The sequence below is a fragment of the Hyperolius riggenbachi genome, chromosome 4, assembly GCF_040937935.1.
Source record: "Hyperolius riggenbachi isolate aHypRig1 chromosome 4, aHypRig1.pri, whole genome shotgun sequence".
Classification (NCBI taxonomy): Eukaryota; Metazoa; Chordata; class Amphibia; order Anura; family Hyperoliidae; genus Hyperolius; species Hyperolius riggenbachi.
In genome coordinates, this window is record NC_090649.1 from 239,991,518 (window position 1) to 240,007,672 (window position 16,155).

The window sequence follows — 16,155 nt, forward strand, 5'->3', positions numbered from 1 at the left end:
CAGAATCAGCTGAATTTGTAAATCAATCTATGGTTTATAAAAAAAAACACTATTCAAAAAGCATCTGTTTTCTGTTACTCTTCATACCCCAAAATAAATTAAGCATAAGATAACTCTCACATGTAACTTCCTGAGCAGTGAGGGGGTCACTTCTAAGTTCATCAAAAAGTGCATAAACAGTCAACGTATACTCTGTGTTGGGGAATAACTCTTCCAGCCGCACATCAGTAACTTTTCCATCAACTGGCAGCTGAAAAAAAAAGAACAAATATATATACAGTAGAACATGGTGCTGTACAAGCATGACTATGTAATTCATGGTCGCCTATTAAACCCGTTGTGTCTTCACTTTTATGCCTGTGCTGTTTTGGCACTCTGGACAAATAAGACATGCTACAAACAAAGCTGGCAAGCAGGTGTCAACACTTGTTTGGGGCCAGATTTATACTTTTCCCATCCCTAGGCCAACTTTCTTGTGGTTCCCATTCTATGTGTAACCCTTCTTCCATGTGTAGCATGCATGCATGCACATCAGCCCCTCTCTATCATATACAGTTCCATTGCACAGAAATTCCCTTTTTGCATGTGGTATGCCCATTTGGAGCATCCATTTTTAATTCATTCTTCTTCAATGCTCAGCTGCACCCTTGAGCAGCAGCTGCCCAAGGCCTGGGCCTTTGTGGTCTTTACAGAAATGTGTCCATGGATACACTACAAAGCAGATAGGACAGCATAATTTCCCTTCCCCTACAATCTATATGATCCAGCACAAAGAAGGCACACCTAGAAGGAGGAAAAAAAACTACCCTTTGTCTCTGAGACACATGCACTTTGTCTCCTGCTGGAGATGTGCAGATCTATCAGAGCCACTAGGAGGGATTCATCAACTATGATGCCAGAAAAACTGAAGCAAAAGTGGGAAAGTTCTCCAGAGCAGACAATCTGAATACTTATTTCATTCAACTGTTGGTTCCTGATTAGTTGTTCTGGACATTTGTTCCCCTTTACTTTGATTTTCCTTAAACCTGCCTTGAAACATTTTCTCCAACGTTTGATCAGACCAGGACCAGAACCTCTACTCCAACCGCAAACACAATTTGCTTGAATCTCATGCTTTGCATTATTGATTTCAACCTTTTACATTTGCAGTTAACTATACTTAATAAACACATATTCATAAAATATTAGCTATTTTGCTCAAGAGGAAGGCAAATAAACCTCCCTGTGGTAGATTTTACCTTACAGGACAGAGGAAAACTCTGTTCAGATCTTTCAGCATGTCAGTGCTCCACTGAATGTAATTATCCCAACTCTTTTCATGTCCTTTACATAACTAAAAGCATTTTTCTTAATTTCATGGTCCAAGTAATCAACTGGTACATTGAAATACAGTTTGAGAAACTAAAATCACAGCAGACTATTGCGCCGTGTCATTATCTACACATTTTCACCATAAACAAAAGAGACAAAACCACAAGTGAAGTCTCAGTGTCACATTTCAACCACACATTTCCCTTTGTTCACATGTGTAGCCAAAACCATACTATTTACTAGTTATGATGACAGCCTAGTGTTTGGAAGGAGCGTATAGGTAAACAAAAGCCCTTTCCTCTTTACATCACCTGGCTTGTCTAGTCTTTTCCTGGAGGGAACATTTGACCTTTAAATGATCTTAAATCATTTCATTGGTCATTTAATTTGTTTTAACCACCACCCCTCCCCCTCCCCCGGGATTATTTTTTTTGCACCTTCCCTCCCCCCATACCTTCTCCTACCCATCCCATGCTCACATTGTCTTCCTTATCTCCATTTGTTGACACCCACTGCCTGGGTTCCCATCTTAAAGGGGTCATATTACAAGTCGTGCCAGCATCATGATTACCTAAGCACATAGCAAGGCAGATAGTTGGAACCCTCCACCGTTTTGGGCCCCCCTGCAGTTAGAGGGGTTGCTCCCCTACAATACCAGTTGCCTGCCAGTCCTGCCGATCTCTTTGGCTGCAGTACTGTGTGAATCACATACCGGATACAAGCATGGAGCTAATCTTGTCGCACTTCAGTCAGAGCATCTGATCTGCATTCTTGTTCAGGTTCTATGACTAAAATTACTCAGAGGATCAGCAGGACAGGCCCGCATTGTTTAAAAGATTAAAAAAAAAATATGTCAGTCTCCATATCCCTCTTCAGGTTCCCTTTAAGTTCAACAGTGTTGTGCAACAACTGTGGAAGACTGGAAATAAACCCACTGGAATATCTGGAAAAGGACACTGCATTCATGTACTTTTGAACAGGACATCTACTTTTGCCATTATCTCCAGGCAATCACTGAACTGTTTCCCTGGATTTTTATGTCATCAGTGGCAGAGGACACAGCTTCCCAGACAAACAAGTCAAAGAAGAACATTTCTTAAATCATATTATCAGATGCAGCAATTGCTAAAATTTTATTTAGGTTGGCGAGCAGAGCAGCATTCTTCACCTCTTTTTCTTCAGAAGGAACAGTTGCATTGACAGGCTCATATAACAACAGATATCCAGTAGCTCCAGTGGCAGCTTCCCATCTCGCTCGCATTGTTGTGGTTCCAACGTCATAAATGTTAAGGTTTCTAACAGAAGGGATGGGCACTGTGGAGGTAAGGAGAGTTGTGTTATTTATATGTACTCTTCCCATGATTGTTTTTTGAAAATCTAAATTCCATCTACTCCATTCCTTAAATTTAACTACCTTTTGAGTATAAAAAATGTGACTCTAAAAATAATAAATATATTGTTTCCACAATGTAGGGAAAAACTTGCATGAAAAATCTAGAGAAGTAGAGAAAAATATATACTGTATATTCACGGATCTAAAAATAGACCTCTTTGTTTATTTTGTATGTATCCCTTTAGGTGAGATGAGAAGAGCCATTCTGAAATAAACTGGGTGATGTAATATATATGTAGTATATAGTGTATACTGGAAATACATGACAACACAAAATTTTGTTTTATAGCTACATACAGGTGATGTATTACTGAGTGTCAAGGAAAAGTTCACCAGTGTCAGGAGTAAATACCTCCTCTAACTGTTCCAGTCTCCTTTTTAGTCAGTTAATGTGATGGGTGGTTTCACTAACCAAGAGGGAGGCTCAGCTCAAGCTAATTTCAGTTCCACCCACATCTTATCCAATCTCTGTGACTGCATTTAGACATCTAGTTTTCACTTTAGGGAACTTATTATTTAGTTTAACATCTTTTACTGGTACTCATTTTAACGACTTCAGAACCAAACAAATTTTCACATATCAGCACTGCTCCCATTCATTCATCAATAACTTTATTACTACTAATCACACCTAAATTATCTATATATTAATTTTTTTTTTCAGTACAAATTAGGCTTTTAGGGTTTGATAATTTTGTTTAGTAATAACCTTATTTTCAATGCATTTTAAAGGAGTTATCAGCCAAATTCCCTAAAATGAGCTTTACTCACCTGGGGCTCTCTCCAGCCCCTTGCAGCCGACTGTCCCACGCCGACCGTTCTGCTCCCCGCCGTTGTCCCGGTCTCCGTTCCCGTTATTCAGGCTGACTGCGGGGTCGGCCTTACTGCAGCTAGGCGAATTGCTGCTGTCAATCACAGCGCCGCGGATTGACAGCGGCGCTTCGCACAGCCACAGTAAGGCCGACCCCGCAGTCGGCCTGAATGATGAGAGCGGAGATGGGGACTGTGGCGGGGAGCAGAGCGGTCGGCGTGGGACAGTCAACTGCAAGGGGCTGGAGAGAGACCCTGGTGAGTAAAGCTCATCTTAGGGAATTTGGCCGATAACTCCTTTAAAGGGAAAAGAAGGGAAAACCGAAAAGCACACTATTTCTCAATTTACATCCATTATAGATTTACAATAAACAGTTCCAACTATAAGTTAAACACATACATTTTATTTGCTTAATCATCCTGATTATAACAACGTTTAGATTATGTTCCTAGCACAATGTATGGTGACAATATTGTATTTGGAAATAAAGGTGTCTTTTTTTTTCTGTTTTTCGTTTTTTGCTTTCTCATTGTACACTATTGATGATTATAAGACCTTATTTGCAAACATAATAGTAATATACCCTCATGGCATATATATTTAAAAAGCCAAGTTCCTAAAGTAACAATATATGTTGTTTCTTTCATATTCTGTCACTTTGTTTTCATTTTACAAGTCTTTTATTTTGGTACAGAATATACAAAAATTGAATTGTCTTTGATTCAGTTTGTGACTAAAATGAAAACACAAGACAAGGGCCTCAACCCTAAAACTTACCGTGGTTAAAATGTTACCACATATGTCTCTTGTAGTTTTGCTAAAACTTTCCCAAATTTGATCATAATTTTTAAAATGACTTTTTTATGTTGGATTCAGTTTTTCCGTAACTAATTTTTATGTGATGTGTGTCCAAGCTTTAAGACCCACCAAACTGTATTGTACAGCTCGTCATGGTTAAAATGATGCCACGAGCCTCATTTAGTAACAAACCGGTGGTGCAGTCTCCACAACTACACTGGACGTTTATAAACTTCCAGTTGTCATTAAGTGGTTATACTGTACAAATATTGATATCAGGGTCTCTTTAAAACAAGATAATAAGCAGGCTTTGCCTTGCAGTTAGCTAGGTATTGCATAAAATAGGATTGGAAACAATGTGTGTGTAATTTACTTTGAATGAAATGTCTTATTAATAGTTGCACTGCATGCCAATATCAGCCTTGATTAAGTGTCTGCAACAAACAGTGAATAATTACAATAATAAATTCATCAAAATAATTCGTGGGAGGTCCTATGAATGAAAGCGATGTATTCTGACACATCGAAGCTAGGAATCCAGACTAGCCTGCTATGAACCCCCAGACATCTTTTTCATGTCAGCACTGACATACAGTTGGCTTAGACTTTGTACCTATCTGTTAAACTCACAATGGAGCCTTTGTTATGTGGCTTACAACTCAGCATGATTAGATCTAACTTATATGAGCTGAGCGCTGACACTCAGAAATTATTTCCTGGCATCATTATCTTTCCTGTATAATTATTATCTTGCATAGTTCTTAACTAGATACAGCATTTAAAGAAGAACATGCCCTGTTCCCTGTGATGGCTTGGATGGGGGTGGGTTTGGTCATGCTTCTCATATTTAGGATAGCTGAGGGTTTCCCTGGATTCGTGGACCTGTCATCTCTGCTGGCATGCTCCTTTTACAAATGCCTCCTGCTGATCCTTCTTACCCCTCGGCTGTAGACTCATAGGGAATTTTTTATCAGATGACTAAATGGATTGGCCAGAAGGCACTTACCAGAAGCGCTGAAGCACATGTAATCACTGCAGGGCATAACAATATTTAAATAACAGCTCCAGGGATCCAGCAATGGTCTTATCTTCTGTAAAAATTACTAGTCTAGCTTCACACATGTTTATCTAAGCACCTGTGTCAAACTCCAGTCCTTGAGGGTCATTGTGTTTAGGATGGACTAAGAAATGGAGAATCATGTTCTACTTGATGATCCACACCTTTCCTGACTCAGTCTAATCAATTAATTTGAGCTGTGCTAAAAATGTGTGAGGACTTCAGCCCTTCAGGACTGGGGTTCGAGAGCCCTGATCTACGCCATCATGTAGGACTAGTTAGAGATGCCATTTAAAGTGGGGCAGTCAGCCATACTATCTCAGAAAAAAAACACATAAGTAGATAAATACTTGCTGTACTTATATAACATATGTACTGCACTGTCCACATTTTAATTTTAATGATTGTTCTATAGTAAAATCTTAGAAAATCCTTCTTAGGATTTTTCATTTTGTCTGTGTCTTATCTTGAAGCTAATCCTGACATCATTTCCTCCCTTACTCTGTCTCTGTTTGCATTGGCCGCCCTCCTCTAAGTCTTCAGACACTCCCACCCAGCTCTGCAATAGAAAGTGCATTGAGAAATATTGGCCAATCAGAGAGGAACAGAGGTGTGGGAGGGGAAAACAGGAGAGAAAGAGGCTTCAGCCAATAAGCTGCATTAGTTAAGTCTGAGGAGAAAGTTAGAAAAGAAAACTTCCTTTGTGTGGCACATGTACCAAATAAGGGCCAGGGAAACTGGGGAATGATGTTTTATGGAGAAGAAAAATAAGAGTGATTTTTAACTTTTGGATTTCCTGGTTAGCATCCTTATTATTTGTTTACCAGATAAAAATAAAGAACTGATTTTTGATTTTATGCCCGACAGTTACTCTTTAAAGATTGTTTATTGTGCTTGAATTAAAGTGCGCATGCGCAGTACTTTCACGCCGGCCGCCGTGATGACGCGAGGCGGCCGGCGTGTGACGTAATCCGCGTCATACGCGGAAGCTGCAGCCCGACACTCCACCGAGTGTCGCCCGGGCTGCGGCCTGTCAGCTATACCGGAGCGGGGAGAAGGAGAGGAGCCAGGACGCCGGCGTGGGACCTCCCGACCAGCACTGGGCTGGAGAAAGCCCCTGGTGAGTACAACTTTTCTTTTTTTCGTGAGCTCGGAGTCCCTTTAATAGCATTCCAATTCAGACATCCCTCTTTCAGCTGTTGAAAGCATTAGCATTGTAAACTGTTCTTCCTCAGTGTAGTATTGGCTGGTACCATGCATAGTTATGATTCATACAAGTGGCAATGGTGACCTTATAATATTTGTTTCTTTTTCCTTTCCATTCATCAGTAAATATTATGACATATCGTCGTTGTCAGGTCAATGGCAGAGGTCATTTCTGAGCACTCAATATGGTTTAAATTAGCACAAAGCAGGTTGTAATTATTTCTTGGTGAATACATGTGCCCATTTAAACATGATTAAATGAAGACCACATGTGTCTGTATTCACCGAACCTACTGAGTCAAACAATTTCTAACTCGAAGATATTCTTGCTTAGCACTTGAGGTGGGGGATTTAACTATTTTTATGTGGCTCGTCAAAGATTTTCTGATTGTAAGGCTGCATGTATTGCCAAAAAAAAATTAATGCTTGGCTTGAATTCACCAGTGATGTGGAGTGAAAGACGTGTTAAGATAAAAGGTTAAAAACAACAGATGTCTGCTTTATGTAATCTGCTTCTAAAATGTTTTTTACTGAATAACAAAATCATCCTTAAAGAGACACTGTAAGAAAAAAAAGAGCCCCTGGGGTACTTATCTCAGGCGGGAGAAGCCGCTGTAGCCTAATGAGGATTCCCCTGTCCTCCCCGGTCCCTCCATTCCAGCACTGTCAGCCGTTGAAAATCCACCGACAAGCTTGTCAGCAGTGCTGGGTTCTATGATCATAATAATCCCATGTGAGTCTCGCGCAGGCACAGTAGTGGCTTTCGATCAGGCTCAGGCACAAATAACTGAGCCCGATGAGATCCGCTCCACTGCACAGACACTTGATGTCTGCACCGGCACAGTAGAGCGGACTTAGCTAATTCCACCACCTGAGCCTAAACGAAAGCCACTGCAGCAACTGCGCAACGCTCTCCCAGGCAGTGGTGCTCAGCAGAGCTCGAATATTCGAGTAGCTCGAATATTCGAGCTCTTTTTCAGCTATTCGAGCTCGGTATTCGAGCTCCGAATAGCTGGAGCTATTCGAATGGGCTATCCGAGTACACTCGAATAGCCCATTCACTATTCGAGCTATTCGAGCAACTCGGCGCTATTCGAGCTCGGTACCGAGCTCGAATAGCGTCATAGCCCAGATTGATGTCCTTAGAGCCAATCAGAGGGCTCCCAGGCCCTCTGACGGCAGCCAATCACAGAGGGGGACCCTGGCCAGCCCCTACCCTATAAATAGCGGCCGCCATGTTCCGTTTCTCCATGCTTGCCTGAGACTTGTACAGAGAGAGAGTTGCTCCTTTGTGCTTTGGCTTAGCAAGTGCTCTATTGTGATCATTTACCTAGCGTTTTTGCTCACCTACACCTGCCATATACACCTATATTGTTGTTAGTTAGATAGACATTGTATTTTAGTTAGTAGCTTGTGTGTTACATTAGAGACAGGCAGCTGCTGCAAGCTTACAGGTTTAGGCCTCAGGGGGGCCTTGCCTCTGTGGGCAGCTGTCCTCTGTTTATTTCTCTCATCTATACCAGTATTTCTGCTGTCCTTTACTAATAGTATTGTAGTTATACTGTACTAGGAGTAGGACACTCACTGACTGTCACTGTTTATAGGCTACTAGCTAGCTCCTGCGTGTGTGCACTCACTCACTGTCTGTGTGTACACACACTCTATTTCCTTCTGATTACTGATAGATTATTGTTAGTTAGTTGTACTTACTGTTACTACTTACTCTTACTGTACTAGGAGTCTAGGACACTCAGTCAGACAGTCACTGTGTTCATAGGCTACTAGCTCCTGCGTGCGGTCACTCACTGTCTGAGTGTACACACACCACCCACACTCCATTTCCTTCTGATCGCTGATTGATTATTGTAATTAGTTAGTTCTACTTACTGTTACTACTTACTCTTACTGTACTAGGAGTCTAGGACACTCAGTCACTGTGTTCATAGGCTACTAGCTCCTGCGTGCGGTCACTCACTGTCTGAGTGTACACACACCACCCACACTCCATTTCCTTCTGATCGCTGATTGATTATTGTAATTAGTTAGTTCTACTTACTGTTACTACTTACTCTTACTGTACTAGGAGTCTAGGACACTCAGTCACTGTGTTCATAGGCTACTAGCTCCTGCGTGCGGTCACTCACTGTCTGAGTGTACACACACCACCCACACTCCATTTCCTTCTGATCGCTGATTGATTATTGTAATTAGTTAGTTCTACTTACTGTTACTACTTACTCTTACTGTACTAGGAGTCTAGGACACTCAGTCACTGTGTTCATAGGCTACTAGCTCCTGCGTGCGGTCACTCACTGTCTGAGTGTACACACACCACCCACACTCCATTTCCTTCTGATCGCTGATTGATTATTGTAATTAGTTAGTTCTACTTACTGTTACTACTTACTCTTACTGTACTAGGAGTCTAGGACACTCAGTCACTGTGTTCATAGGCTACTAGCTCCTGCGTGCGGTCACTCACTGTCTGAGTGTACACACACCACCCACACTCCATTTCCTTCTGATCGCTGATTGATTATTGTAATTAGTTAGTTCTACTTACTGTTACTACTTACTCTTACTGTACTAGGAGTCTAGGACACTCAGTCACTGTGTTCATAGGCTACTAGCTCCTGCGTGCGTGCACTCACTGTCTGAGTGTACACACACTAAATTTACTTGTGATTACTACTGATTATTGTAACTGCTAGTTGTACTTCCTGACTGTTACTACTTACTTACTGTACTAGGGGACACTCACTCAGTCACCTCACCAACCAACCCACTCCATTAAAGTACCCCACTTTTCACCCGCCCTTTTACAAAACTTTTGTCTATACGCCCAAAACATTGAAGATGTCTGGAAGTGGCAGCCAGCGCGGTTTGGGCAAGGGGAAGGGCAGCAAGGGAATCAGGAGGAGAGGGAGCAGCATTGTGGCAAGCCGCGGCCGCGGGCGCGCCACCATGCACAGTTCCGCAGCAGCAGCAGCAGCGTCAGTGGCTAACATTCCTCCCATAGCCACTGGCCGTGGACGCCTTGGGCGCCGCCCAGCAGGAGCATCTGCAACTCACGCTGCAGAGACACAGCAGCAGCAGCGTGTAGCACCTGCTCCGATTTTCCTCCAGCCGGGTCGGAAACGTCCCATTGAGGAAAAGGATGCAGACACTGTGGTGCAACTCATGACGGAGGATGAGCAGCCCGCCATCAGCTCTGCATCCGAGGCCTCCACCCTCACCACCACCACCACCACCACCCCTGTTCGCAGCAGCCGCCCAGCAGGGTCTGGGGAGGAGGCCAGTTCACCGTCAGTCGCCGACCTCTCATTCAGCACTCTTTTGACCCCAGGCATGATGAGTCAATTGTCTGCTGTTGTTGGCGATTTTGAGGAGGAGATGCTGATGGGCACTTTGGGGGATGAGGGATTGGACAGCAAGACTGTGGCGACAGTCAAGCAGCCCATCCATGCATCAGGAGAGGAGTTTGGGGGGTCATCATCCCAGCAGGACATGTTTGAGGAGGGGGAGGATGATGTTGATGACCCGGTGACAGACAGAGACTGGGTGCCACCACCTCCAGGGGATGTCGTCCTCAGCAGCTCGGAGGAGGAGGAGGATGCGCTTGTGGGCCTTGCAAGGAGGCGCATCATTGCAAGCATTGGCAGCGACCCACAGCCTGCTGGTGTCTCAGGCTCAGCAGCAGCAGCAGCAGCATCAGCCAGTACCACCACCAGCCGCACCCAAGCCCCCCCCCCAACCACCACAGGGAGACAGGCAGCAGCGCTTCCATGCCGTAGGGGGATGTTTCTGTCACCAATCTGGCGCTTTTTCACCATGCCCACTGTGTACAGCAAGTACGCCACTTGCAACCACTGTCAGCGGAAGTTGAGCAGAGGTGCAGACCCCTTAAAGTTCAGCACCAGCTCGCTGATCAACCACCTTGCGGCTAAACATTTCCACCAGCATGAGGAGTTCCAGAGGCTGAAGGCATCTGGTGCTGGCAGTGGCACCACACCCATCACTGCACAGCCTTCAGCAGCAGCAACAGCAGCCACCCGCCCTCCTGCTCCTCCAGCAGCACCAGCAGGAGTGCGGAAACGCACTGCTCCTCCCCCCTCTGCAACTCCTGCCGCCGACACTGAGGCCTGTTCTGGCAGCCAGTCCTCAGTGGCCTCCTCCGCTGTGTCTGGTGATTCCCGTGTCAGCAAAAGGCCACGCCAGAGCCTTTTGAGCGAGTCCTTCCAGGGGGTGGTTAGGGCTCTGCCTCCCAGCAGCCGTCGCGTGCGGCAGCTGAACGGCTTGCTGGCACGGGCCATGTGCTCCCAACTCCTGCCGTACACGCTCGTGCAGGAGGGGAGCGACATGCGGGCGCTGCTTGCTTGTGCAGCCCCAGACTGGCAGCTCCCCAGCAGACACTTTTTCTCCCGCAAGGCCATTCCAGCACTGCACCGCTTTGTGATGGCCAATGTGGAGCGAGGGCTGGAGCACGCGGTTGGTGAAAGGGTCCACGTCACCATGGACTCCTGGAGCAGCCGCTTCGGGACAGGCCGCTACCTGTCCTTCACTGTCCACTGGGTCAGCTTGGTGGAAGGGGGTGAGGATGGGAGAGCAGCAGCGGGCACAGCAGCAGCAGCAGCAGCAACACAGTGGGTGGTGCCACCCCGCAGGGTCAGGGGAACTGCAGCGGGTTCCTCCGATCCTCTGCCATCCTCCGCCACACCTGGCCAAACCCCCCGCCTCAGCAGCAGCGTGAAGGCCCGCCACTGCCAAGCGCTGCTGCACTTGGTCAGCCTTGGCAAGACCAAGCTGACGGCAGCCCACGTGTTGGCCAAACTCCAGGAGCAGGAGAGGATTTGGCTGACCCCCAGAGGCCTCAGAGTCGGAGAGGTGGTGTCCGACAATGGGGCCAATCTGGTTGCTGCCATAGACAGGGGAAACCTGACCCACATCCCCTGTCTTGCCCACGTGCTGAACCTGGTGGTGCAGAAGTTCCTGCGCACCTACCAGGGGATGGGCGAACTGCTGGAAACGGCAAGGAATGTTGTGCGTCACTTCCGGCGCTCGGCTGCAGCCTGTGCGAGCCTGGAAGACGTGCAAAAGGAGCTGGATCTGCCACGCCATCGGCTGATCATTGACGTTCCGACTCGCTGGAACTCCACCCTGGCGATGTTGGAGCGTATGGTTGAACAGAGGCACGCTGTCAACCAGTACCTTGCCCTGGCCACTGTTTCCGCAGCTCGGAGAAGGGACAAGACCAGCAACATCCCGTCCATCGTCCCCGATGATGACTGGAGGCACATGCAGCAGGTGTGCTTTGTGCTGGCTCCCTTCCTGCAGGCCACAAACATGGTGAGCAGGGACCATGCTATGGTCTGCGAGTGGGTGCCCCTGGTTTCTCTGCTGAACAGGGCCCTCGATGGTTTGCTGGAACAGGGAGCGGCAGCCTTGGACCAGCAGGAGCGGCAACCAGCTGCGCAGTCCACCTCTGAGGGGGAGGAGGAGGAGGACTTGGTGGAGGTCCCTGACCTGGCTGCTGATGAGGGGGATCAGCACAGCGCAGCTGAGTTGGTGCGGGGGTGGAGAGAGGATGAGGCGGCAGAGGAGGAGGATGAGGACAGCACTGACGTCGATGTGCCAGCAGACGTGGCCCGCCTCTTCCCAATGGCAGCGCACATGCTGGCGTGCCTGCGCAGGGACCCCAGGGTGATCCAGATGAAGCAGAGGGAGGACATCTGGATCAGCATGATGTTGGACCCACGCCTCAAGGGGAAGTTGAGCCAGTTCCTGCCGCCTGCAGGAGGAGACCCAGCGCAACAAATAAGGAGCTTGCAGCAGGCCCTTGTTGAGCGCTTGGAGGAAGCCTTCCCCCAGCCTTCCACCCCCACTGTCCAGCAGCCAGCACAGAGGCAGCAGCAGGTGCCTGCATCCAGCAGCAGCAAGCGCCCCACAGACCTGCTGTCTCTCAGCCACGAGCTCTACAGGACTGTAGAGGCTCCGGCAGCAGTGACTAGAGAGGAGATGCATGCAGCAGCATCCTCCTCCGGTCACAGCCAGCGCCTGACCCGCATGGTGGCTGACTACATGGGGTCGTACAGCGGGCTTGACAGCGATGCCCCTGTTGATCCCATGGAGTATTGGGTCAAGCGCATGGAGATCTGGAGCGAGCTAGCGCAGTACGCCCTGGAAGTGCTGTCCTGCCCCCCTTCCAGCGTGCTGTCCGAGCGCTGCTTCAGTGCAGCTGGTGGCGTGGTCACCGAGAAACGCTCACGTCTGTCTCACAAGTCTGTGGACAGACTGACGTTTCTCAAGATGAACCAGGCGTGGGTGGAAGGCGAGTTCCTGGCCCCTGTTGTCGGCGAGAGGGGGACATGAACTGGCTGCCGGAACCATCGTTAATGTGCCTTACCACCCTTTACCACCTCCTGGCTCCTGCTCACTAAGCCAGCCTGGTTCACTTTGACTATTACGTCGCCTGCAGCCACACATTTTACACCTACAGTGGGCTGCTGTGTACTGCCCTTCTGCTGTCTGTCTGTGTTTCCCACTGCCAGGGTACACAGAATGACCTTCTTCTGCTGCCACTCTGCCACCAGCTATTACGTCAAACAATAGCTATATTGGTTGCAAAACCGAAACCAAACAAACCATTAAAAAAAAAAAAGGTTTAATTTTTCTGAGGTGCCCGGGTTGAAAACTGTGTTGTTCCAGTTGTGTATTGGACACAATGTGGGCTGCACGACCGCTGTCTGGGACCTCCTGTTGTGTTTATTTACGGCCCTGGTATCACCGCTAGGTACCAGGGCTATTATGTCACGCTGCCTACCTGCTGCCACACTCACACTGCTCCTCCATACCTCCTCCTGCTGCTGCTGCTGCTGTCTGTCTGTGTTTCCCACTGCCAGGGTACACAGATGATTTACCTTCTGCTGCCACTCTGCCACCAGCTATTACGTCAAACAATAGCTGCTCGCCTACTCCTCCATTCCTCCTCCTGCTGCTGCTGTCTGTCTGTGTTTCCCACTGCCAGGGTACACAAAATTACCTTCTTCTGCTGCCACTCTGCCACCAGCTATTACGTCCAAAAATAGCTAAATTGGTTGTAAAACCAAAAACCAAAAAACCATTAAAAAAAAAAAAAGGTTTAATTTTTCTGAGGTGCCCGGGTTGAAAACTGTGTTGTCCCAGTTGTGTATTGGACACAATGTGGGCTGCACGACCGCTGTCTGGGACCTCCTGTTGTGTTTATTTACGGCCCTGGTATCACCGCTAGGTACCAGGGCTATTATGTCACGCTGCCTACCTGCTGCCACACTCACACTACTCCTCCATTCCTCCTGCTGCTGCTGTCTGTCTGTGTTTCCCACTGCCAGGGTACACAGAATTACCTTCTGCTGCCACACTGCCACCAGCTATTACGTCAAACAATAGCTGCTCACATAATTACTCTCCTCCATTCCTCCTCCTGCTGCTGCTGCTGTCTGTCTGTGTTTCCCACCGCCAGGGTACACAGATTTACCTTCTGCTGCCACTCTGCCACCAGCTATTACGTCAAAAAATAGCTATATATCTGTGTAATTGGTTGTAAAACCAAAACTACAAAACCATTACAAAAAAAGGTTTAATTTTTCTGAGGTGCCCGGGTTGAAAACTGTGTTGTCCCAGTTGTGTATTGGACACAATGTGGGCTGCACGACCGCTGTCTGGGACCTCCTGTTGTGTTTATTTACAGCCATGGTATCACCGCTAGGTACCAGGGCTATTATGTCACGCTGCCTGCCTCATTGACTGCATGCTGCCACACACTCATCCTCCTCCTCCTGCTGCTAAATTTACCTCCTGCTGTCTGTGTGTTTCCACTGCCAGGGAGCACATACAATGGCGCTTCCAACATGCGTGCGCCACCAGCTATTTGTTGTTACGCTCAAAAATAGCTGCATTTCTTTAAAAAAAAAAAAATGAAAAGAGAAATAAGTGACGAAGAAGACGATATAGAAGAAGATGAAGAAGAAGAAGAAGATGAAGAAGATGAAGAAGAAGATGAAGAAGATGAAGAAGAAGATGAAGAAGATGAAGAAGAAGATGAAGAAGAAGATGAAGAAGATGAAGAAGAAGATGAAGAAGAAGAAGAAGAAGAAGAAGAAGAAGAAGAAGATGAAGATGAAGAAGATGAAGAAGAAGATGAAGAAGATGAAGATGAAGAAGATGAAGAAGATGAAGAAGAAGATGAAGAAGATGAAGATGAAGATGAAGAAGATGAAGAAGAAGATGAAGAAGATGAAGAAGAAGATGAAGAAGAAGAAGAAGAAGAAGAAGAAGAAGATGAAGAAGAAGATGAAGAAGATGAAGATGAAGATGAAGATGAAGAAGATGAAGATGAAGAAGATGAAGAAGAAGATGAAGAAGATGAAGAAGAAGATGAAGAAGAAGAAGAAGAAGATGAAGAAGATGAAGATGAAGAAGATGAAGAAGAAGATGAAGAAGATGAATATGAAGAAGATGAAGAAGATGAAGAAGATGAAGATGAAGAAGATGAAGATGAAGAAGATGAAGAAGATGAAGATGAAGAAGATGAAGAAGAAGATGAAGAAGATGAAGAAGAAGATGAAGAAGAAGAAGAAGAAGAAGAAGAAGAAGATGAAGAAGATGAAGATGAAGAAGATGAAGAAGAAGATGAAGAAGATGAAGATGAAGAAGATGAAGAAGATGAAGAAGAAGATGAAGAAGATGAAGATGAAGAAGATGAAGAAGAAGATGAAGAAGATGAAGAAGAAGATGAAGAAGAAGAAGAAGAAGAAGATGAAGAAGATGAAGATGAAGAAGATGAAGAAGAAGATGAAGAAGATGAAGATGAAGAAGATGAAGAAGATGAAGAAGAAGATGAAGAAGATGAAGATGAAGAAGATGAAGAAGATGAAGATGAAGAAGATGAAGATGAAGAAGATGAAGAAGAAGAAGAAGAAGATGAAGAAGAAGAAGAAGATATAGAAGAAGAAGAAGAAGATATAGAAGATAAAGAAGAAGAAGAAGAAGAAGTATATACAGTACTGAACAAAATTCTGGACACAACTTCTCTTTTCACCTTTTTTTTTTTTTAAAGGAACATCCCCACATAATCACTTGCTGTTGTCACTTGGAAAAAAATATGTTTCTTGCATCATTAACCCTCAAAACAAGTGTTGGGAAGCTATTTAAGGCCAATTCGAATAGTCAGCTCGAATAGTTAGCTCGAATACCGACTCAAATAGTGAGCTCGAAGTCCGAGGTCGAATCGAATAGTAAAAATTATTCGACTCGAATATTCGACTGACCTCGAATAATTTACTATTCGAATTCGACCAAACTCGAATTTTAAAAAGGGGTATTTGAGCATCACTACTCCCAGGATTGTCATGATCCTGGAGCCCGGCAGGATTTTTGGCGGGTGTCAGCACTGGAATGTAGGGATGGAAGAAAATGTGTGAAGCCTCATTAGGATCAAGAGGCCTCCCCATCCTGTTTTTTTTTCTTACAGATTCTCTTTAAAACTGAATGCAAGGGTTTATTTCCTCCTCCATCCATCCCAAAACAAAAAACACAGCTCCT

The 16,155-nt window shown here is 45.8% G+C and overlaps 1 protein-coding gene across 4 annotated transcripts in view; it reads right to left on the reverse strand.

The window, feature by feature from the left end:
* COL12A1 (collagen type XII alpha 1 chain) overlaps positions 1-16,155 on the reverse strand; it is a 321,024-nt gene that overhangs the window by 172,460 nt on the left and 132,409 nt on the right. For all 4 annotated transcript variants that reach the window (XM_068281498.1, XM_068281501.1, XM_068281499.1 and 1 more), the window contains 2 exons: positions 2,480-2,625; positions 121-250 (listed from right to left, as the gene is read on the reverse strand). In XM_068281498.1, the coding sequence (XP_068137599.1) occupies positions 121-250; positions 2,480-2,625 (276 nt within the window). The remainder of the gene's footprint in view (positions 1-120; positions 251-2,479; positions 2,626-16,155) is intronic.